The 23,920-nt window shown below is 49.2% G+C and overlaps 1 protein-coding gene and 1 pseudogene across 1 annotated transcript in view; one reads left to right on the forward strand and one right to left on the reverse strand.

The window, feature by feature from the left end:
- Nucleotides 1–7,258: 7,258 nt before the first annotated feature.
- LOC149337639 (uncharacterized) lies at nucleotides 7,259–16,321 on the reverse strand (annotated as a pseudogene).
- A 1,485-nt stretch (nucleotides 16,322–17,806) lies between these two features.
- Nucleotides 17,807–23,920, forward strand: part of LOC149337640 (ATP-binding cassette sub-family C member 3-like) — a 245,206-nt gene continuing 239,092 nt past the window's right edge. Inside the window, exon 1 of the mRNA XM_089553472.1 lies at nucleotides 17,807–17,839. Coding sequence (XP_089409598.1) covers nucleotides 17,807–17,839 — 33 coding nt within the window. The remainder of the gene's footprint in view (nucleotides 17,840–23,920) is intronic.

The following is a 23,920-nucleotide window of genomic DNA, read 5'->3' on the forward strand; positions in this document are numbered from 1 at the left end:
ATGATCTCGTGTGTTACATTGTCAAATACCCCTTTAAGATCCAAGGCAAGTACTACCCGGTCATTATGGGGGCATTCGATAGGGTCAAGGACTTACCGATTCAGTTGCAGGAGCATATCCTGTGTAGATATGTGTGGGCGAAGTCCGAATATGGTGCTCGCAAGGACATATTTGTGTTCAAGATATGCAGACAACCTATTCCCCACCATCGTATCCATCAGTTGCCCCACACAGGAGGTGAGAGAGATGGGGCGGAGCTTCTATGTGTCAATTGGTTTCCCTGCTTTAGGAATAAATGTGACCAGAGCCGTTTTCCAGTAGATAGGCAGAGGGGCGTCCCCGCGCCAATTCGCGTTAATGTAGTCGAGGAGGGACTGGTTTGCCAAGTCGGGCAGGTTCGTCAAAGGCTTGACAGGGACCTTATCCCTTCCTGGCGCAGCGCCCCATTTCGTTTTGGGGAGAGCGGCCCACAGATCATGGAACTGGAAAGGTTGATCCAGCGGCGTGTTCTGTCTGCCTGCATAAGAGTACGCAGATTCACGGGGGTCATGGTCTTTACCCAGATACTGGCCCCGAAGTTTCTGTGCCAGTTGAGTCGTGTTGCAGGGAAAGCTTGCATGGATCGCTGCAGATGATTTGTGTTTCGGTTCGGGTTTGGGTTGGGTTGATTAGGGCTCGAAAGAGACACTATGTGTTGCGGCGGGATATTTGTCGCACATCCGTGTTGAATCTGTCCACCTTGTTTCTGCTCAGCAATACGAGCTTCAAGCTTTCTATTGTGTTTTTGGCGTCGCCAACGGCGGACGAGGCAGCCGAAGCGCGCAAGTAGACAGGTATGAGTGACTCCTTTGCGTGTTTTATTTCGTTCTTTGGTCTTCGATATTCCGTTTGCCTCCATATATGGGGCAGTTGCATTCAGAGCAGAAGTTTCGTTTCTGAGGATACACATGAATCCCCTGCCCCATTGTAAATGCCGAGCGTAATTATCACGCGATGCTATGCGCGCCGTTCGGGAGGTCTTGCGAGGGAGGGCACTCTCGCCACCTCCGCTTCCTTTCGCTCCCCGCCGCGACGCCGCCGCGGAGGCTTTCCCTCTTTCCCATCTTACAACGGAGAGACCTCCTCTCCACAGCCCGGGAGGAGACGCGTTTCTCCCAAGGCTCGCTCGTCTTCTGGCGGGAGCCGTGCACACGCATGGATCAGAGATCTGCCACGGAGACCGCTGCCCTTATCGCCTGGCCACCGCGTGTGACTTGACCGCCGCGGGCCGTGAGCGAGGAACCACGCGAGGTGAGCGGAACCTTCTTCCCCCACATTTTTGCGTGCGTTTTTTCCTTAGTGGTTTTCACCCTCGTAGGCGAGCAGAACCCTCTGCATCGTTACGGCGGTTGTATTGTTGCTGCTGCACTGTATTGCTCGGGAGCAATAAACGCTCCTCCGAGTAGCATACTCGTGTTTGTCCCCTCTGGCCCGAACCCGCCGTGGTTGCGACTCACCGCACCGCGGGTTGGGGGTCACAGCTCTGCCTGCTAGGGCTGGCACGCTGGTGCTAGAGAGCGACAACTGCTTCTAGCCCTTTGAGCGTTACTACAAGAATAACCCCCATATTCTTGGCGCCCCAACGTGGGGCCAGAGGTGTGACAAACCGAGTGTCTGTGTGAGCGACTGCCGACACACAGACTAGCCATGGCGGCGAGCGGGATTGACATCCAGTCCCTGCTTTGGTTGTCCAATACGGCTTCTCAGCAGCAACAACCTGGTCACGGCACTCACTTGGCTGAGACGCCTAGGCGAGCCGTCCGGACGCCTAGCGGGATGGGCGCTACTCCTCCAGCGTTACGACTTTACCGTGCGCTACAGGAGGGGCAAGAACAACGTGGTGGCGGACGCACTTTCGCGCGCGCCCTTTGACGGATTGGGAAGTAACAGCACTACCCACTCCGCCGCGCCCGACAGCCAGGGCAGCGCGACTGCCGCGAAGCTCGCACAACGCCCCGAGGGTAGGGACACCCCGCCTTCCCAGGGCGAAAGCGTAAACCACTTTGAAGGCATCAGTTCAGTGGTGAGCGTTTTCAGCAGAAAGGAGCTGTTGGAGGCACAGCGAGAGGATCCATTTTGTCGAAAAGTGTTCGACGGGCTCAGGGAGCCGGGCGGCGTGGCCGCGGCGCACATGGAGGCAACTGGTATTGTTGTCCGTGCGGGGCGCTCGAACACAGCTGGTAATGCTGTGAGCGCGATGGATTCCTATCTGCTCGACTCCGATGGCATCCTGCTGAGATATATCCCCTCCGAGAAGGATACACACGAATCCTTCAAGGTGGTGATTCCACGCACGTTGAGAGGAGCACTTTTACGCTACTTTCATGACACGTGCATCGCTGGGCATGCGAGTGGCCCTAAGACTTACCTCAAGTTGTGCCGCCTCGCTACCTGGCCTGGCATGAAGCGGGATGCTGTACGCTACGCCCGCTCGTGCGACGTGTGCGAAAGGGTCAAGCCACGTGGTGGACGCCCACCTGGGCTCATGCAGCCGATGAATAGCCAGGTTCCTTGGCAAATTGCGGCTTGTGACGTCATGGGACCTTACCCCAGGACTCCGAGTGGAAACCAATATCTGCTCGTTGTCACAGACCATTTCAGCAAATGGGTGGAACTCATCCCACTTTGAAAGCTGACGGCACGCGTAATCATGGGGAAGCTGATCGAGGTGTTCACACGATTCGGCTACCACGGGCAGTTGATAACGGACAATGCATCGTACTTCACTGCCAAACTTTTCGTGGACTCCTGTGCGGCCCTTGGCATTAAGCACAGGAGAACAACCACGTACCACGCCCAGGCGAATCCCACGGAACGCGTGAACCGCAACATCAAGCACATGCTCGTTGCATTTGCGGAGACGCACATCGACTGGGACACCTGTCTCCCCGAGATTATGTTTGCTCTCAGGTCGACCGTGAACCGCTCGACTGGGTACACACCTGCCGCTCTCAACCTTGGCAGAGAGCTGCCGAACCCGTTAGAACTTACTCTACAGGTTCGCAGCAACACCCCGATTGCTTGGTCGGCACGCGCCGACTATGAGACCGGGCTGCGCGCGAGGATGACGGAGGCTTTGGACAAAGGACGCCGGAATCTGAGCACTGCTCGGGCCCAGCAGAAAGCGCAGTATGACCGCTCTCACCGGGAAGTTCACTACAAACCGGGTGACCTGGTGTTGAGGCGCAGTCACGTTCTGAGCGATGCCAGTAAGCGGTTTTCTGCTTCTCTGGCGCCGAAATGGACGGGACCATATGTAGTTTGGGGGAAACTTTCCTCTCTCGTCTACAGGCTGGCGGACTTGACGCTAAGACCGACCGGCGGGCCAGTGCATGTCTGTGATCTCAAACCCTACTTTGACAGAGGGAACGAGTGGCCTGTGGAGAACACCCTCCCCCGCCAGCAGGCAGCCGCACCGAGACGCAAGGCTCGACAACAGAGCCCGGCGCCTCGTTACAACTTGCGCCCACGGAAGAACCAACTCTGACCAACGCGCAGGGAGTAATTTCTCCTGCTTAATATGGACGGAACACCCCTTCCATATTTCGCACCACGGCTTCCGGAGCAAGCACACGCTTTCTCGTCGGAAAAGACCGAGCGGGGTTAGACTAGCTCAAAAAAAAAGTGTAAATCTGGAAAGTAACTAGAAAGAAAAGACAGCGTTGCAGCCGCAGGCCAGCCTTCACAGCGTGCCCGGAGGAAAGCCAGCGGACGCCGCAACGACCGTTGCTGCTTCGAACACCGAGAGCCAGGCTGTTTGGAGGGCGGCCGCATTCCAAAACCAAGAGCCCGCTGTCACCATCGAGCAACCATGCCGGAAAACAGCTTCCGGTCGGCCGCGGGACGAGCGAGCGAAAATTCGGAGAAACCGGGGCCTGTGTCTACCATGGCGAAAACTGCGGCAGAGAAGCCGCCTTGGTGTTCCTCGGGTCCCCGCGGCAGCACCTTCGCCCACGAGAGAAGCTTGGTCCCCCGCTGGGCCCGCCTCGCAAGTCCTCCGCGGCAGAGGGAAAATGGGTCGGCGCGCGTTTGCCACCCCCATCGAGAGGAAAAGAGGGCGAGCCAAGAGCGAGCGGTTCGACCAGCTGAGTGGAGGCCTGCGGTACGCTGTGCAACTGGACGACACGGTGCGTAATTGTCCTGAGCCTGCCTGCCGCCCGCGCGTCCCGGCAAAGCTGCCCTGGTCGACTCACGGGACCTGCGGTCATCGACCCCCTTCAACCCTGGGCTCCACGGTCGTCCATGGCGGTTGTCTACACTGCCTTCCTGCCCTGACGTCCACGGCCTTCGACAACGGCACTGCTGGCTGTGAGCTGAATCTTTTCTTAATTGGTTTTAAAGTTAAACGGCGTTTCGCCGGCCCCACTCGGTACACCCTTTTTGTGAACGCGGTCACTTCTCGGCCGTAGGGCAGTTTTAAGGAGGGGGAGATGTGGGGATACACATGAATCCCCTGCCCCATTGTAACGGCCGCGCGTAATTATCACGCGATGCTATGCGCGCGCCGTTCGGGATGTTTTGCGACGGAGGGCATTCTCGCCACCCCCGCTTCCTTTCGCTCCCCGCCGCGACGCCGCCGCGGAGACTTTCCCTCTTTCCCCTCTTACAACGGAGAGACCTCCTCTCCACAGCCCGGGAGGAGACGCGTTTTTCCCGAGGCTCGCTCGTCTTCTGACGGGAGCCGTGCACACGCATGGATCAGAGATCTACCACGGAGACCGCTGCCCTTATCGCCCGGCCACCGCGTGTGACTTGACCGCCGCGGGCCGTGAGCGAGGAACCACGCGAGGTGAGCGGAACCTTCTTCCCCCACATTTTTGCGTGCGTTCTTTCCTTTGTGTTTTTCACCCCCGTACGCGAGCGGAACCCTCTCCATCGTTACGGCGGTTGTATTGTTGCTGCTGCACTGTATTGCTCGGGAGCAATAAACGCTCCTCCGAGTAGCATACTCGTGTTTGTCCCCTCTGGCCCGAATCCGCCGTGGTTGCGACTCACCGCACCGCGGGTTGGGGGTCACAGCTCTGACTGCTAGGGCTGGCACGCTGGTGCTAGAGAGCGACAACTGCTTCTAGCCCTTTGAGCGTTACTACAAGAATAACCCCCATACCTTTTAGCGTTGAAATTCGAGAAACTTTTTGGTACCTTGTGAATTGCCAGCCTTGCGTATTCATACTACAAGGCTGACGCTACGTTGATGGAAGGTTGTTGGGTGCAGAATGGAGGACATGGTGAAAGGAGGGGCACAGTGCGCTCGGGAATGAATACGAGAGGTTTTGTTGCTGCTGCATTCACGAAGGCGTACCATTGCTCAGAGGTCAGCTAATTATTCGGCGAAAATTACGATGCAAGTTCTTTAAATCAGAAATGCCTTGTTTTCACTTTGTGATAAAAAAAAGGAGGGGAAGAAAGCTATTTTTGTCATTGTATAGGGGAACGCTGCATACAGTGCATTTTTCTCGCTGCCGCATTTGCCTCTGTACTCATCAAAGCACGTTTGTTTAGAGCGTCGTGTTATGCTGCGACGCATATGTGGCGAAATTTTAAGAGAGCATTGAGTGGTGAGGGGCTTATGCATACACTGTTTGTATGTCTACCTTGCTGTGCCCGAGTGCCAGTATTATATCTGAAACCCCGTGCGCTCTTTAAAATTGAACATCTTGTGTAGAGCACTATAGAAGCACTGTGGACAAGTTTGCTAAGGCGAGTGAAAATAATTCAATTTCGTTGTTTTTACAGAGGGCCATTTTCCGATGGGGTGGCTGACATTGGCAGTGGTGATCCTAACTGCAACTACGCCAGTGGTGATCATAACTGCAACTACGACAGTGGTAATCATAGCTACAACAATGAGCATTGTCTCTTTTATATTTACATGATCATGCTGTGCTACCCATCTTTTGATACAAGTAAAGCAGTATGTGTGCTGTGTTTGTTATGTAGGGATCCCCAAGGAAGGCTCAGTTTGAACCCATGCAGATGTTCTTCTCTTGACCTCATCATATTCCAATCAACGGGAGGACTTCAGGGATAGAAAACAGAAAAGAAAAGAAATCTGGGCAATGCTCAGCAATGAAATGTGCGACCACAGACACATGCGCACTGGTAATACCTGCGAAATGAAATTCAAGGGCTTCAAGCGAGCCTACGACAAGCACCCCCAGCATAAACAGAAGACGGGGATGGGAACAGAAAAGTGGCCATATTTCCAGTTAATGGACGTGTTGCTTTCTGCAAGCATGGAGTATGAAGCTCCTGTGGTGTCGAGCAAGATCGAGGTACCTACCACCTGAGTTGTCGACGCAATTGGAGACTGCACGCCAGCTGGCGACAATGAGGAACAAGCAGAGACATCTGCGCACAGCAAGAAGGCGCAGACTAGTGACGGACTATTTCACCGAGAGCGCCCACAAAATCCTCGTCGCCGTCAGATGCCATCCGCTGTCTTGCGTGAAGTCCTCATATACATGCACTCATGGCAAGATCAAGACAACGCTGCAAGAAGCAGCTGATGATACAGAGACTGAAGTTAAATATGCTTAAGCGGCTTACAGACAGCACTCGATAGGAGCAGCAGCTGACTTTTTCATTTCTTATTTTGAGTGTGTGCTTCGTCTTTTTGCTGGCAGAACTGCTGGCTGGCATTTTAATTCCTAATGAATAACTCTATTTTGCAACAGCATTCTTTTCTTCAGTGATTTACTTCTTGCTTTTTGTTTCTAGTCACACTTTGAAACGCATTTTGTTTCCAAAGGTGTTACTTCTTCCCTTTCGTTTTTAAACACAGTGACTGTATGTTAAAAAATGGCAAGATATTGCTGGTATGGAACGATTTACAATGCATGAGACTAACTCTTCAGTTCATTTTAGTTTAAAAAATTGTACAGACAGTGTATTTACTTGAATATTATTTTACTGCTGTTCAGAGGCCGGAGCGGCCGAAAGTATTCTACAATAAAATGTTTACAAAGAGGCGATCTGTGTGCTGCATAAGTGTAACACTTTAATTTCCGGACGGCAAGTTCAGTTCCTATTGTAAACCTTCTCTACACCACAGGAAACGTGCTTTTGCATATCGCTTCATTGCAGCGCAGCTATTTGCAGGCTCTGTGTCCTCATCATCGAGAGGTGTATCCGAGTCACTCTCCTCCTGCATGGCGTCGTCACCAAATGGCTCTTTACATTGTAGTGTTGCTTTGTGAAGAAGCCATGATGCTACAATCTAGTTCCTGATCCTTAATCTTGGTTGCATATCGAGATACTTGAGTCTTCTGAATTTTCCTTTGAGCTGAGTAAATGCTCGCTCGATTACGGACCTTGCTGCTCCTTGAGTTTTATTGAACTTTGCCTGCTGTTCTGTCAAGTGTCCATCATTTCTGTATGGTCGCATGAGACCTACTAACAGGGGATAAGCAGAGTCTCCTATGATGTGAAAATTCTATGGCAAGTTGTCAGCTACTTTAGCCATGTCAGACCTGGCAAGAACTTTGGCACCATGCACTCGTCTCGGGCTCCCTGCATGTATGTAAGTCAATATGATGTTGCTTTCGCAGCAACCCTTCAAGATGACTGACTGGAATTCTTTCTTGATGTAGTAAGCATCTTGCTCCTTTTCAGGGGCTTAGATCGCAATGTTGCAGCCGTCTAAAGCGCCAAGAGCCCCAGAAAAGTGCAATTTTTGGGCAAACTCCTCAGCAACTTCTTGCAAATTTACAGGCCAACGAATGAGGCCTTTTGCAGCACATGCCCATATGTATCAGCAGCGCGAACACCACACAGGAAGAAGAAGGAGAAGAAGGTAAAGAGCGCTGAACTTCCAACTTTTATTTGAGCAAAAATTGAACCCGCACTTTAATACACATACCAGGTAAAATCCCACCAGGGGGGTAATCAAGGCGTGCTATCGAATTGGGACCAACACGATGTCCAGGGCATCAAAATGATAACTACTATCGCACTATACAAAGACTTCCATGAAAAGCACGAATGACATGCGGAAAAAACAAGACAATGTAAAAACAGGGCTGAGTGTGCGCAAATGGAAAAATGGAGAAACAGGGTTGAGGGCGCGAATTTTGCTAAAACCATGAGAAGGCAAGAACACGGTAAAAAGGTAAAAACAGGGTTGAGTGTGCGCAAATGGAAAAAATTGAAAAACAGGGTTGAGGGCGCGAATTTTTCTAAAACCATGAGAAGGCAAGAACACGGTAAAAAGGTAAAAACAGGGTTGAGTGTGCGCAAATGGAAAAAATGGAAAAACAGGGTTGAGGGCGCGAATTTTGCTAAAAGAAAAAAAAACATGAGAAGGCGAGACACGGTAACAACGTAAGCGATGCGAAGGGATGAGCGCCAACAATTAACACGGCTAGAACTGAAATGCAATGTGTGGTGTGTGGTGTTCGCGCTGCTGATACATATGGATCGCAACCAACTAGCCCGACAGATGGTGTTATACATGCCCATATCTCGATAATACCATTACTTAGATAGAACAGCAACCCCCTACTGAGGCCGAATCGCCCAGAAACTCCACGAAATGATTCCTGGCTGCCCAGCAACCACAGTGTCATTAGTACTTGTGTTTGCAGAGGTACGGAAGGTGTCCTCTCTATCGTAAGCCGCTCTTGTGTCGTCCTCAACATCACCTGCATATCAGGCAGAGTATTTGAAAGTCGGTTAGTGGAGAACACGAATTGTTGCTCCCCAATCCAAAGGTGGGAGCTCATGAGCATCGAATGAGTGACTTCGGAGGCAAAAAAATATATCAGTGGATTTTAAAACACTGCCTAACTGTAAATGTGAAGTATCGCCCTTAAATCGATCAAAAGTACGATGTCATGCATGTTTTAGTGCTTGTATAAGCCGAGTGGCGTAGCGCCCTTAATTTTTTTTAATGTACCACACATGTTTTCCCGAATGAAGAAACAACAGTATGTATTTCACCTATAATGGGCTGAGGGTCATCCGGAAGTGCTCCTTGAACTATGTATCAGTGTACCGAAGTACCACAATTAATACGTAGCTCTCAATATCACGAATCGTCCTCTCTGCGACTCTGTGGTCAGCGTACAGAAGGGAAAGGCAACATTATTTAATGATAGCAAAACAGTGGAATAGCACCTTGCATCGCAGCACGGGCAGCTTGCAGAATGAAGGTGAACCGCTGCTGCTGGCTGTGCCTCCGGTAATCATTTTCACCCAGCTCATCGTCGTTTACACAAGAACTGCAGTAACTTGCGCTTGTCTGCTGCCATAGTCTAAATGCGCCGGAAACAGAAATTCCAGAGGCATCAGGTGGCGCTTATTCGAGCACTTGAATCAAATGGCCGTTAAGTTGCGCTCCGACATCGCTCCTAGGTGAAGCGCTCGAGCGAGCCCTTTTTGAGCTTGGAGTACGCTAACATAAAGCGCCCATTGCTTCTCGTTATCTGCTGCGTACGTTTTTCCATAGGGTGCCTGTGTGTCCTCTCTCTATCACCTCACCAGACCGCATATTTTATCGCACCATCCATTCACTAACGGTAAATAATGATAATGAAAAGGAGCTTGCAGGATCGCAGCCCGTATTAAACGGTAAATACATTTTAGCATGTTAACTATCGGAGTGAACTAAGGTCAATTAGTACGGCAAACTGGCTAGTTGGAAAGGATTCGCACTCAAATAAACCAGCTTGAAAATCACGTACGACGACAGGAGGACAACACATCAATATCTCGCAGTTGAAATATTTATTAAATGAGAGTAGAGCATTTATAATCTGCAGGTGTCCACATGCGGGATCGGGGTGTAAAAGAAAAACCACAACATGACAGGTGGTAACCGCTAATGCGAAACCAAGAATGGAGATTCGCTATCATACAGCTGAACGGGGGTGGCTCCCGCATTCAGCCTCACCACTCTAGATATGAAAGGCTTCAGAAACTGATCGCATTAATGGGTAGTTTGGGTGTAAGAAGACGTGGCACCTTATGCGGCATCTTCTTGATTCAACGCAGGCAAAATCGGTGCAGAGAAACCAGACGGCGAGGCTGTTAGATGAGTACGCAGGATCCATGGATGATTTTTTGCATGAGCTATAGGGTCAGTACGTTACTAGCACGACAGAAGGTCGACTATCTAACTACTGGTGAAGGGAGAACCCTGAACTAGACGCGGATCTTCCGCCGGCGAAACTTTATTTTGCCATGAGGCAGCTCCACACCGCGTCAGCGACTGGAACAGACGGAGTGACGAATAAGCTTTTGAGAAACGGATTTTGAGAACACGTCGGGGGGGGGCACTCAAGGACTTCATGAATGAATGCTGGCGTGGAGGAGAGCTGCCACCTGTGTGGAAACATGCTAGAATCACATTTATCCCCAAGCCTGGAAAGAAGCTGTTTATAGAGAACGTACACCCCCGTATCACTGACCTCTTGTGTGGGGAAGCTAATGGAGCATGTGCTTCTCAACAGGATTCAGTACTATGCAGAGGATGGAGAGCAGCTCTCGCCCACAATGATTGTCTTTAGGGCCAACTTGTCAGCGCAAGACATTGTGATACTGTACACAGTAAACCCAGGGTATGGTACGGGAACTAAATCCATTTTAGTGCTTGACCTGAATAAGGCTTTCCGTAATGTGGCCCACGAGGCCATTTTAAACAACCTTTTAGAGATAAACCCAGGATGTAGGACCTTCTTATATATGAAATTTTTCCTTAATGGTACAACTTGCTGAAAATTTGGTGGGAGAAATTAAGTCTGGCTCCTTCCCCCTAGGGGGGAAGGGGTACGCCGCAGGGCTCGGTACTGTCGACGTCCCTACTTAATCTTCCTTTAATCAAATTGCCATCGAGGCTGGAGGAGGTTCCGATGCTAAAATACACGTTTTACGTGGTCGATATTACGTTATGGGTTACCAGGGGCAGTGCTGGCCAGCTGGAAGAGACGCTGCAACGGGCAGTAAATATTATAGAAGAGCTCGCTGGGGAGGCTGGACTATCTTGCTCACAACCCACACTGGAGTTGCTTGTGGTGCGATACAGACATAGAGGAATACACGCGAGGCGCTATGTCCCACCGCCTCCGCTGGAAGTGAGGGTAGGGGGGCTGCGGGTCGCTGAGGTCCCGACTATCCGGATCTTAGAGTTGTTCTTGCTATCGGACAGAAAGGATAAGGAGGTATTAGAGCGGCTCAAGAACACGGCCAGTGTGACGGTGAGACTGATTAGAACAGCCTGCCGGAAGGCATTCACTGTAAGCAGGGTGGTGTATGGGCTTCCCTACCGTAAGCTGGATGTCAGCGAGAGGGATAAGGCCGAAGCTATGATCAGGCAAGCGTACTAGGCTACTTTGGACCTACCCAACAATTCATCGACAGATCGTTTATTGGGTCTCCTGGTGCACAACATCTGCGATGAGTTAAAAGAAGCGCATTAAGGATGCAAATGGCTAGGTTCTCGAAAACAGTGGCTGGGAGAAACAGTCCAGAGAAGATCAGCATAGGGGTGGAAGTTCCGACCTTTGTCGGAGCTTCCTTTGCCGAAAAACATTCATCCGGTGCATCACCAAGACAGAAGATGGCGGCAGAAGAAGGAGATAGATCATGAAGATCATAAAGAAGGAGATAAATGGGAAAAGGATGGGTCGGGGCTGAGGAGTAGAGAAATGATAAGGGGGAGATATGAAGCTCTGGGAAATCTTTTGACCGTGTGCAATACCTTTTTAAAGAATTAAGTCACCGCTCGAATGCACCCGAGAGAATCCAAGTTTCCTCTAGATATTTTTATCCGTGCTGGTTATAAGGATTTAAATATGTTTATTAGCAATGCCTCTCTGTGTTTGTTATCTATCTCTTGGAGATTTGAAGCCTCACTGAAAATGTATATTTGAAGTTATTGAAGTTTTGAGCACGTTGATTAAATTATTCCGACACTGCCTTTTGTGCGTTCTTTGCTGCGTCAGCTGTGGCGCGCATTGATGGTCGGTTTTTCCTATATATTGTTTCTGATAGCGGGTGCATTGAAGCATGTAGATAACATTTGACGACATGCGGACAAAGCTTGGCTTCATGTCTTTATAGGTTTAGGGGTACGTTCACTGTTAACTTTCGTTTCTTTTTATGTACATCGCCTCCTTTTAGAGTGCTTGCTCGTTGTAAAGCATAATTAAGGGGCTTTTGGGAATAGTTCCGAACAGTCTGGTTGTTTTTTTTTGAGTCTATAGTATTTCAAATAGTTGTCTTTGTCGGTACATATTTTTCGCAGGCGCGTTGCATGTCCGACATATATGCTTTGCTTACAGCCCCATGGATTTTGGCTAGTGAGTTCTAGGTATTGCTTCCGGTCTGCAGGCTTTTCTATAGTGTGTTTTTAAGCTGCCTATTTTGTAAGCGGATGACAGTGTTGAGAAAATTGACGCGTCTTATAATACTGGAATTTAAACTCAACGCTAGAGTGGAATGAATTAAGGAGCGAGACGGAAGCTTTCAGGGTCTCCGACACGTGTTCCAGTATCATAAAAATGTTTTCAATATAATGCAAATATATGAGGGGTTTTTCTAGAATTTTATTTTGTGCCTAGACTCCAGTAACCTCATTAAAATATTTGCGTAAGTCGGTCCGAAGGCAGTGAACATACTTGTTCTAAATACTCGAACGCCCTTCTGAACATATTCTGTGGACATACCACCCTATTTTAATAAGCACTGATAGTCTCAAGAAAATGTTTCCCGGCGTACCTAGGGTAACATAAAGACGCAACACAAGCCCGAGAAATATCCTAGTACACGCTCGGCTGGATAAGAAATCCCCGCCAGCGGTAAGCTCAAGCTCGGCATCTGGATTCAAAAGATGCAAGCATTTACAAAGCGACACAAATTTTACAAGCACGGCAAGCGACTTTATCTTCGACATAAAGACTGGATTGAACTGCGGGTCGTCTAATGCTAAAGACACGCTTCAATGCACCTGTTGTCAAACACCATATATCACTGGAACCGGGCAATCAACATGAGCCACACTAAATGGCCATCGAGCTGGCCCAGCAAAGAACACACAGAAGGCAGTGTCGGAACATTTTCATGAACTTGTTCAAAAATTCGATGCAGTTAAAAGATTCGTTCTTCAAATAGGCTTGCAATCTGCACGGGATAGAAAATACGGACAGGCATTCCTAATTGACAAAGTAGAAGCCTTACAATTAGCAGGGCTCAACATATTCAGAGGAAGCTTGGAAGCTTACAGGGGTATTCCAGTAGTGACGTAATACATTAAAAGGTCTTACATATCGATAAAGGTTTCCCCAGTACGTCATGTCACAGCTTTATCCTTTCCTTCACCCTACCACTCCGTTCCACTTCGCTCCACTCGTCCTTACCTCCAAAAATTTCCTCTTTCCTCTTTACACTTTGTTTGTTGTTATTTATTAGTTTAAGGACGCAGGAGATGTACCTACACAATTAGCCTACTCAAGAAGTCAACAGAACAAATAAGCCGCATGATAAAGAGGGTATCACAGAACAGAAGCGGGATGAAAGAAAGCGACACGATCAAGCTCGTCAGAAGCCTGATAGTCAGCAGAGTCACGTACTCGTTGCCATACCACCGCATGACCAAGAAAGACAAAGAACAGACGGAGGCGCTGCTAAGAATGGCGTACAAGACGGCACTCCACCTGCCAAGAAACACATTAAATGAAAAGCTGCTACAAATGGGCCTAAACAACACATTCGAAGAACTAACGGAAGCCCAGCTAAGTGCGCAAATAGCCAGGCTCCAGCAGACAGCCACCGGCCGCAAGCTCCTAAACAGATTAGGGCACAATGTAGAAGGGATCGCAGATAGAACAGCTAGCATTCCAGACGAGGTCCGCCAGACACTGGACATCAGCCCTCTGCCGAGAAACATGGATCCCAACCTCCATGCCGCTAGAAGGCAGGCCAGGGCAGACTATGTGAAGCGGAACCTAGCCACAATGGAAAACACAGTATACACAGACGCGGCCCTCTATCCATGGGACCACAGGACCAGAAAGTTCCGAGTCGCGGCAGCAGTGGTAGATTACATGGGGGAACCAATTAGCAGCGCGACATTAAGAAACTGTATGGTAACGGAGAGGGAGGAAGCTGCCGTAGGTCTAGCGGCGGCCGAAGGTTACCGTAGGAACAAGTCTTTGATAATCCTAACAGACTCCAAAGCAGCATGCAGGAACTACATACAGGGAAAAATAAGCAAGGAAGCGCTAAGCATCCCCCTCGAAGCAAAGCTTCCAAATAAGACCTTAAGACACAGGATTTTCTGGATACCGGCACACACCGGGATAGAGGGTAACTCGAGGGTAGACAGCCTAGTTCGCGAGATCACGAGCCGAGCAGGGCAGTCAGAAACCCTGGAGGACCCCATGACGGTGGAACCAACGTATGCAGAAATATTAAACTACTACAGAGGGCGGAGATTCAAATACCCACCACCCCACACATCATTAACACAGCACGAGGCGGTCTGCTGGCGGAGACTGCAAGCAGGGACTTTCCACAATTTATACATACTACATAAGATGTTCCCTACACAATACAGGGAGACATGTCCGTGGTGCGGAGCAAACCCCACGCTATATCATATCACATGGGAATGCGAACGTAACAGAGCATTTCACAAGCTAAATGACCCGAATGCGGAACAATGGGAGGGCCTGCTGACCAGCAGCGAGCTCACGGCCCAAAGGTCACTGGTGCAGCACGCCTGCGAAGCAGCAAGACTCAGCGGTGCCCTGGAATAGGGGCGCCGACCTTGTGAAGAGGCCGAAGACATGACGACATCGGCCCACCGCTAAAACCTGATTTTTGGAGGAATAAATGTTTTTCACTCACTCACTTATTAGTTTACTTTATCGTTCTAATTCTACCTTATGCCTTGCACCTCTTGCTATCATTTCTCAGGAGTCCTTGGCTTCCGCACTCCATCCATCCCGCCAGTCACGATTTTTTCCCTTCCCTCGTCGACGTCGTTATACTGATGTTGACGCGGACTGGTAGCGGGCGGGTCTCATGAGTGAGACTAGGGACGTACTTCGCTACTGGTGAATTCAGAGAGGTGTGCAGTTATTCAGACCGTAAGGCACTTGGAAGGCTTTCCTCAGGTTATTTATTACGATGTACGCAACTCGTTTACATATGCCAAAAAATTTAGGCCTCGCTGCTCTAACTAAAAATACAACCTTAAACTGCCACGACTCCGGACTACCGCCGGCCACCACACGGCGAACCCATGCGACCGCCGCTCAAACAACTCGTGCCTCCAAATCCACGCTCGGCTGCGGGACTACCACCGGCCGCACACGACCGTTCTGTCCGGCTGCCACATACAAAACCTCCTGCGCCCTCCTTCGAACGCACCAACCTCGTTGCATCCTGCCAATACTCCGTCCTCAGCCCATAGGCAATCCTCCCGCCAATACTTAGTTTTTAGCCATTAGACGACTTTCCTGCCATCGTTCAGCCATCGTTCAGACGTAAGATGTCACAACACAAAAGAAAAGTGCACAATATCAAACACACACACCTTGCTCTTAGCCGCGGTGGCTAACTAGAACATACTACAACTAGAAGAGACAAACAGATTTTAAAACACGCGTCGTTGTTTGCCGCTCTGGATAGCTAGCAAGATGGATAGGCTTCAGTGCGCGCGCGTGCACGCACACACACACGCACGCGCCCACACACACACACACACACACACACACACACACACACACACACACACACACACACACACACACACACACACACACACGCGCGCGCGCGCGCGCACGCACGCGCACACACACACACACACACACACAGCGCCGCTCCGCCCCAGCCGTCCTATCGTCTTATCGTGTTTCTGACCGACTTCGAAAACAAACCATTCCTCACTCGCGGAGGCCGAGGAACACGTAAACTCGCTAGCTGCGTCGTAACACCGACCCTTTCCTTTCACTCTTTCTTCTGAACCAGAGCCCATTTTCTCTTCTGTTCGCTTCAGTTTTTTCTTTTTCTCTTTCGCCCCGCACTTTGTTTCGCCATGCAGCTCATCTCCTTTATCCTAATTGTCAATTCCTTTATCCAGTCCTACCAAGCCACCTGTCTTAGCTGGACAGACGCACACCCTTTCATGACCGCGTTCACTACCTCTCCATGTTCCGCCCCACCTCCCTGCCTCAGGTTCCCTTTCTGGCGAGCTGGCCTTCTCCTCTTCTGTTTTGGATGTCAACCGGTTAATCCACTTTAGTAGCCACGATGCCTGGACAAGATTCACCCTTCCCATCCTAATACCCTTCCCACTTCAGGCCCTCTCTCTCTCTGGGCCTTCCTCCTCGGACTGAAGGTCGTATATAAACCCCGGCAATGATGAACGCTTTGCCCAGACGAAGACAAGTCCTTTTTGTGGAAACGTCGGCAAGCACCTGGTGACTTTCCCCTCACTTGTTCCCGTAGTGTGCGTCATGAAACCATCTACCTACCCTCTCTTTACCATGTACCCCGTCCGGGTGTGGCTTTTTTGGTCTCTGCCCCCCCCCCCCCCCTCGATTCTGAATGCACTACTGTCGTGTAATATACTTTTGACTTGCGAGACAGCGCCGTGCGTGTGCTCTTTCTACTTGTCCGCGCTATTCGCGCTGTTTTTTTTTTAGTTGACATCACAAGCATATTATTCTTATGTGGTCAGCGCGACACCGCAGAGGCGACAAAACTGCCTCACTATAGCATGGGCTCCTTTCGGCGGCAGGAATGGTCAGACGAACATTGTAGCTAAGTCCACATGATCCAGACAGTTTTTTTCCGACTTCACTAAAACTTTTCGCTGTCGCAGGCCACACAGGTGGGGACAATAGAGTTAGCGTGTGCATACTGAGAGCCGCGACTCTTGATATGAATGTAAAACAACGTTTCATGTTTCCGTGTCTATTACTACGCAAAGTAAAATTGGGTACAATACAACCGCACTAAGAAAAAAAAAACTCGGCGATGTTTGACAGCGTACGGTGGCGTAAATCACGGCTGCTTTCAAAGCCGAACTGCGAGCATCCACTGCTCCGCATTTCCCAACGAAAGGCGCCTACAAGTTGCAGTCAATTACAAGCGCAAACATGGACTAAGGAGGATTTGGACAAGACGAGCGCCCGTGTTATCCTAGTCCTTCTTTATGCATGTTTTTTTTTGGGCTTGTACGTGAGTGCAATACACCAACTAGCCCAAAGGTCTGTGCACAAGTTTCACACCAATAGACACAAAATGTCCACTGCCTTACGCAACCCAGTATTACGGTCTGTATATTTTGCTTAAAGTTTCCACGCCCTTCACAGCAATACCATGAATTCTACTTTTTGCTTTTCTATTTTTAAATCTTACAGAGCTTTAACCTCTCCCTGAAACCGATTTCAACCTCTTTCATGGCCGCTCTTGAACTCTTGGTACAGTTTTTTCGTAGGCGCGTTTTATTTAGTTTTATTGCATATCTTGCTTTTCTTTCAGTTTTATTGCTCAGCTCACTTATCTCCTGGTGGCGCCAGTCTACATCCTGTACGAAGACCGGCATGTCGCTCCTGTTAAATGCCCTGGAATGATTGCCTACATTTTTAATTGACTGTACCGTCCGCCGTCTCTGCATTTCTATATTGGAGCCTCCCTCTCTCTCTTTCTCCCCTCAACCGCGCAGACCGCTCTCTGGATGCGACTAGCTCTGAGCAAAGCGGTACAGTTTACAAAGGTCGCTATAGTTTTCAGTACGGGAATACGCTGCTTTTGTGCGATGCTGCTTTGCGGCGTGCGTAGTGAGGCGCAGGTGCGCCCTTCATAGCTTGATTGGAGCGTAGCTGCTTGTTTCTTTTTTTGCGCCCGATCATTTTTGTATTGTGCCAGATTTGCTTCAGTCAGGATCACGACCGCTGTTTTTGCGAGTAGTCGACCGTATCAGTTCAGTTCACGAATCGACAGCTCGTAAGAAGTGTGTCTTCATCAGCCAACTTGCATTTATTCCTCGCCAACTTCACTGCCTTCAACTCCTAAACGCTGATGGCATCGCACGCGCAGTAGTCTTCCTTCCCGCCTCTGAATGCAACGTGTCACAGGTGAGCTTCTTACTCTGAAGTTGTTTGGGCCTACAGGCGACCAAACTTCGAACACATGAAGAGGGAGAGGGTTAAAGCTTCTCATCTACAAGCTGTCTGCTGTGCAATGCGTATTGTTCAGTGGTTATCCCAGATCCCAGGTCGTAGTGTTTGGCCACATTCTTCAATGTTGGACATGCGCCACTCGTTTTTGCAATGCGTGATTTTTGCCCACCATTTGCGGCCACAGATATTTGCGTGGCTTTCTCAACGATGCGAATACGTCATCACAGAGGTCGTTACAATTTAAGTAAACGGTCCAGAGGAAGCATGTTTCTTCTATGGATTTCTTTTAAGGCGGAAGCCTTTAATGCCTCATCGTTGTAAGCAGGAGCTGTCGACAGAAATGTCACGCTTTTCAGTTGGTCGAAACGGTCGTAACGTCACATTTCGCGAATTTCAAACGGGGCCAATTGTACTTTGGCTACTAACCATGCAACCAATTAAAGGGATCGTATAGTGATGCTCCAAGTAAGTTTGAGTTCAGTTAGTTGCTCACTTAACCAATTAGTCCAATTAACCTTTCTAGTCAGACCAGATAAATAAATAAAACCGAGTAAGAAATTGGCCGAGCTTGGGAATCGAACCCCAGTCTCCGGAGTGCGAGTCGAGCACGCTACCACTCCACCATGCCAGCTCGATTGTTTGGAATGAACAAAGGTGCGTCTAGTGAATACGGTGTCTTCGTTCACTCCCATCTTCCTCCCTTCCCATTACGGCGAGGTTCAGGTGTGCACCGAGATATGCGAGACAGATACATTTCCTTTCCTCAAAAACCAATTTACTGACGAGCAAGGCGTATTTGTCCGCGTTTCAGATTGGTCCAAATTGTCGTGATGTCACCACGCGCGAAGTTTTACGGGTGTCCACCGAAATATGTGAGACAGTTACTGCGCAACTTTCTTTCGTCAAATGCAATTTTCGACAGGTGTCCACCGAGTGGACACCAGTGATGGTGGTGACCATCATTTGGGTCCCTGACACTGGGGTTGAGGGAAATCTCATGGCAGACACCGTTGTCCGAGGGTTCACGAACCGGAGGGCGGGTTTGCCGGTCGAACCCTTCAGCACGCCAGAATCTTACGGGGAGGCAATGAAGGCGTTGTTGGGAGCGCGCAAGAAGTACTCGGTTCCGGCGGATATCCTCGACAGAGAGCAGGCCACCACGCTCAGACGACTACAAACAGACACCTACCCAAGCAGAGCCATGTATCACAAAATGTGGCCGAACAGATACGCGAAAGAGTGCGTGTGGTGTGGGGGCTACGCCACAACGTACCACGCCACCTGGGGCTGCGAAAAAAGCCCTTTACTACCAAAGGTAAATAGCCCTAGTCTAGAGCAGTGGGAGGCCCTCCTGGCTGACTCCGACCCGAGCACACAGCTTATGCTGGTGACGAGGGCCAAGGCAGCGGCGGAGGCCAACGGGATCCTGGACTAGGGAATACCGACCACTGAAGCTCCACATCTATCTATCCCCATCCCCCTACTCCCTAACACTTCCTTTTGAAAAAAAAAATAAATGTTTTCACTACTACCCACCGAGATATGCGAGACAGTTAATGCGTAATTTCCTTTCCTCAAATACAATTTTCATTTTCTTCATTACGGCCCCTCTTTCTTCTTTCACTCCACTTCCTCCCTTCCTGTACAGTGCGGCTCAGGTGTCCACCGAGACGTCAGAGAATTACTGCGCCATTTCCTTTCCTTAAAAAGTGTTGCGTTCAAAGGGCAGGGCATCGTGCCGAACGGATGGTGGCGTTCCGTGGACTCCCTGGCAGCGCTACAACACGCTGTCGCGTTCCACTCCTAAAGGCGAAGCTTAAGCGTCATTAATTGGCGGTTAATTAATGCACCAACACAATGTGAAGTGAACAATCGCGTAGCAGAATGCAGCACTCAGGCTTTCGCCTTTCAGCACTTTAGCCGCTAAAGTTCCTCGTAATTTTTTCCTACCAGCTCATTGCAGGGTATAATAAACCACTTGGTTTGCATTGCAATTTGTGTGCAACTTCGTTCCACACTATTGTGTATTTCGCGCTTTACTATTGAGAATTATGAAATGGTAGGAACCTTGTCCTGCTGCGTATGTTCAACGAAAGAAGGGTATTGTCACTCTGTTCTGTCAATATTGACTCCGAAGCTAACAGCTTCTGAAATGAAGGTTCAGCCATTCTATAAAGTTGTATTTTTGAAGCATCAATGGCGATAAAACGGGTTAGTTTTTTCTACGCCGCATTGCGGTAGCAATAATAAATACCTAAGAGCCTATATCGTATAAATGCAAGTAGTATAGCAAGCACTCTATGCAAAGCAAGTCTTAGATTGAGTAGAACAAAGGGATTTGAAACTGGGACAAAGGAAGACACAAGAACATGACCACTGGTACTGATGTACAGTTAAAAGGGCATAATCTACTAGAAATTAAACGGCAGGCAAGTCGTAGGCTTACTGTCGTCGTAATGTCGAAAAGCAAGGTGCTCAACGCGAACTAACGTGATTTTATCCGAGCCTTCTTTCATGGGAGAAAACCTGCGCTTTAATTTCGCTGCTATAAACTGTGACAACAGTCGCAGTTGAACTCAACGTGAATAAATATAATATTTCACGGAATTATTTTAATGCTTTTCAACGCATGTGCCACGACACCTTTGGTATATGGTCTACCAGTTTCGTGGCAGTTTATTTTTTTGGACCTTTTTGTTTTTTTTAACCTCAACAACACCGAATACTCACAATTTTAGTGCACAGGAGGCGTAAAATGTTAGTGTTGCACTGACTACGAACCTTCAGAGAAAATCACGACGGTACTGGCAATAGATTGCGATGCACAATCACTTGCTTTGCAGTCGCGAACTGACGGCCTTACTGTATTGCAGGCAAATACCGCCACGAAAATTGAGTATTTAAAAAAAGAAACACTTCGCAAGGAACACAAGAAAAACCTGTAAAAACCTGAGTAGTTTCCTGGCAGGAGAATTTCGGTTGGGAAGGCAGGACAGAGCAGGAAAACAAACGTCCGGATTCGAACAGATAGCGCTCTCGTATCGCGCTGTAGATCCGCTCTGCCGCGGCAGCTGAGGCATGAGGCATAAGTAGAGCAAGGAAAGAGGGGTCAATAAACAATCTTTTCTGCGTGTTTTCGCTTTCTAATGACACGTCACGCATTAGTGTACAGACATGACCACGCGAAATTCGCGCGCACTCAGTACATCCTGTAAAACTCATCACATTTCCTAGTATGATTTTGCTTTCAGGTATGATTTTGCACGAGTACGAGATAAGTATAAGAGAAAACAATCTCTGCTTTGTCCTTTTAATTCACTCCAGCTTTTATGCTATCCCCTTCAAGAACACAGAATGGCATCGAGTGAGAAACTATTTATTCAAGCGCAGTTCATATACGCGTCAGATGATATCATGCTATACTTGTGAGAATATAACCACCATTCGAATGATGAACCTAACCAAGTGGGAAAAAAATCTGATTATAAAATCCTTACCATAAAGTTCACTGTTCTCTTTATCTTCCTTCCTCGCACAAAGGCGCCAGAGACGGTTTGTTCAACTGGAAGACTGAAGCGCTATCGTCGCACCAGGGTTGCCCCGTCAGAGACGGTGTTGCGATGAGTTACGATGCAGGGATAAAGGGAATACTCGAAGCTTATGTAAAGAAATTTTCATTACATACAGGTTTCGGCACTAGAGACAAATTAGGCGGCAAAAAGACAAAAAGGCTGGAACTGGCTAACACTAGGGGAGGTCCATGTGACCTTAGCCCAGAACCCTTTTTCCGGATCGGGGGCCCGGTTTTAAAGACCTAAATGCCCGGCCCACATCTGGTAGCAACCAATTATGTTACACACTTCCCATGATTGGTTTGTCGAGAGCATGGCCAGCCCTCCAGATCCTGTAAGGTAGAACATTCTCTCCACCTCAAAATAAAAGCAAAAGCAAATACACAGCCGTGCCAGCACGTGCAGGGTAAAACATTCTCTCCCTCGCAAAAATAAAAGAAAAAGAAAACACAAACACACATTCGTACCAACACGTGCGGTCGGTTTCCCCGATGACCCTCGACCTTGGCGTCGTCCCGGAATTAGGTATTATCCGGCACAAACGGGCAGTTACCGCCGTAACTGCCACTGCGAGCTCGGACCCGCGTTCCTAGGCGACTTAGCTTTCCCAGGGCTGTTTAGTCGGCGCCTTACCGACACCGGTCAGTCGCGACACTCAAATCAGGCCTTCGTTTCCTCGGCTAGCCGCGCTGTCGCCTACTCGTCATTTTTATTGCCCCCTCGTCAACAGCGGACTGACACCGTTCCATCCGGCAGTGCTTAATCTTCAGAAGGTCTGCAGACCTTTCGGACCAGACGTTTGTCGCGAGTTTGTGTCGCATCTGATGTCCGTTAAGACGAGAGGGGCGATCGGCGTTGCGGCGGCTTTCAGCGCTCCCCGGGTAGCAGGCGCGAATAGGCCCCAAAGGGCGATGGACACCCGCGCGGCCCTGTGCCTTCGCGGCCGCGCATCGTTCCCAGAAATGTGACTGTTCGCTTCGAGCGCACCCCGCCGCACCCTCCCGCCGGGGGTGGGGGGGTCCATTGAAGACGGCAGCGGCTGAATGCTGAGAAAGAATTAGCGGTACTAATGGCCCCGCACGCACTACCGATCCATTACACTTACCAAGCGCTCGAGAATTTCACGTCTTAAGTTTCATATTTCTTCAGCACATATTATATGCAACGTTTGTTAAACAATTAGTATTACACTCGGAAGTCCTAGCGTGACGACTTCCCGGGTAGGGGAAGAGCCTCGTAACAATAATCACATTACATGCTGATATGTTGTAATTAACAGTTAGTAATGTTTTGCGCACCATTCACAACAAAGGAGACGCCAAAAATTTGGTGTATTCACCGCTGTAACATGAATTACAACCACAAACGACGACGCGCCAAAAAATTCAAATATACCACAATTTTCGCTTTCGCCCGCATGCTGCGCGGCTCCCGTGGCCGGATTAAAAGGTGCGTGTTGAGAGAAATTGTCGCAGTAGCAGAGCTCGGCCGCCGCCAAGCAGTACGTGTATGCGCTAACTGTTAACATCATTAGGAAGGTGGTCGAAATTTCCGGAGCCCTTCACTACGGCGTCCCTCATATCCTGAGTCGCTTTGGGACGTTAAACCCCAATAATCCAAACCAAACTACTAGGAAGGGTTGCTTCATTCGAGTTTTAGACATAAAATGTTTTTAGCTTCCAATCTCGACCAACATTGTTCGGAAACTTCAGCGAACCTGAAGGGCAAATTATGAAGCCGAACATAGAACGAAAGTTTATGAAATAATCCGACCTTTTCCGTCTGAATGGTGTCTACGACAGAAAACTTCAGAGCAGGATTCTAATCACCGGAGACGCAAATAACGCAAAATTCTTCTCCGGAGGCCCTAGAGCGCTGGACTATCAGTTTTTTTCGTCATGTGCTATTTATTACCAGAGTTTAGCGCGGAAAGTGGCTCTATGCACAAGCTATTTACAAAGGATTGATCAAATAGCTGTGTTGCTCTAGGTCAACAGGAAACAGTACTAAAAGGGCGTCAAGGAAGGGCGGAATAGGTTGAATGGAAGCCAGTCTGCTCGAAAGTCACTTTTTGATAAATGTTCTTTAGGTAGAGCATCATGCGCCTAAAAGCCCAAATTTCTTTCTTGGATAACGGCAGGTTGAGTGTTACGGCCTAACAAGAAAGTTCTTCACCGA

The sequence above is a fragment of the Amblyomma mixtum genome, chromosome 7 (assembly GCF_055824585.1).
Source record: "Amblyomma mixtum isolate Tamu chromosome 7, ASM5582458v1, whole genome shotgun sequence".
NCBI classification, from domain to species: Eukaryota; Metazoa; Arthropoda; class Arachnida; order Ixodida; family Ixodidae; genus Amblyomma; species Amblyomma mixtum.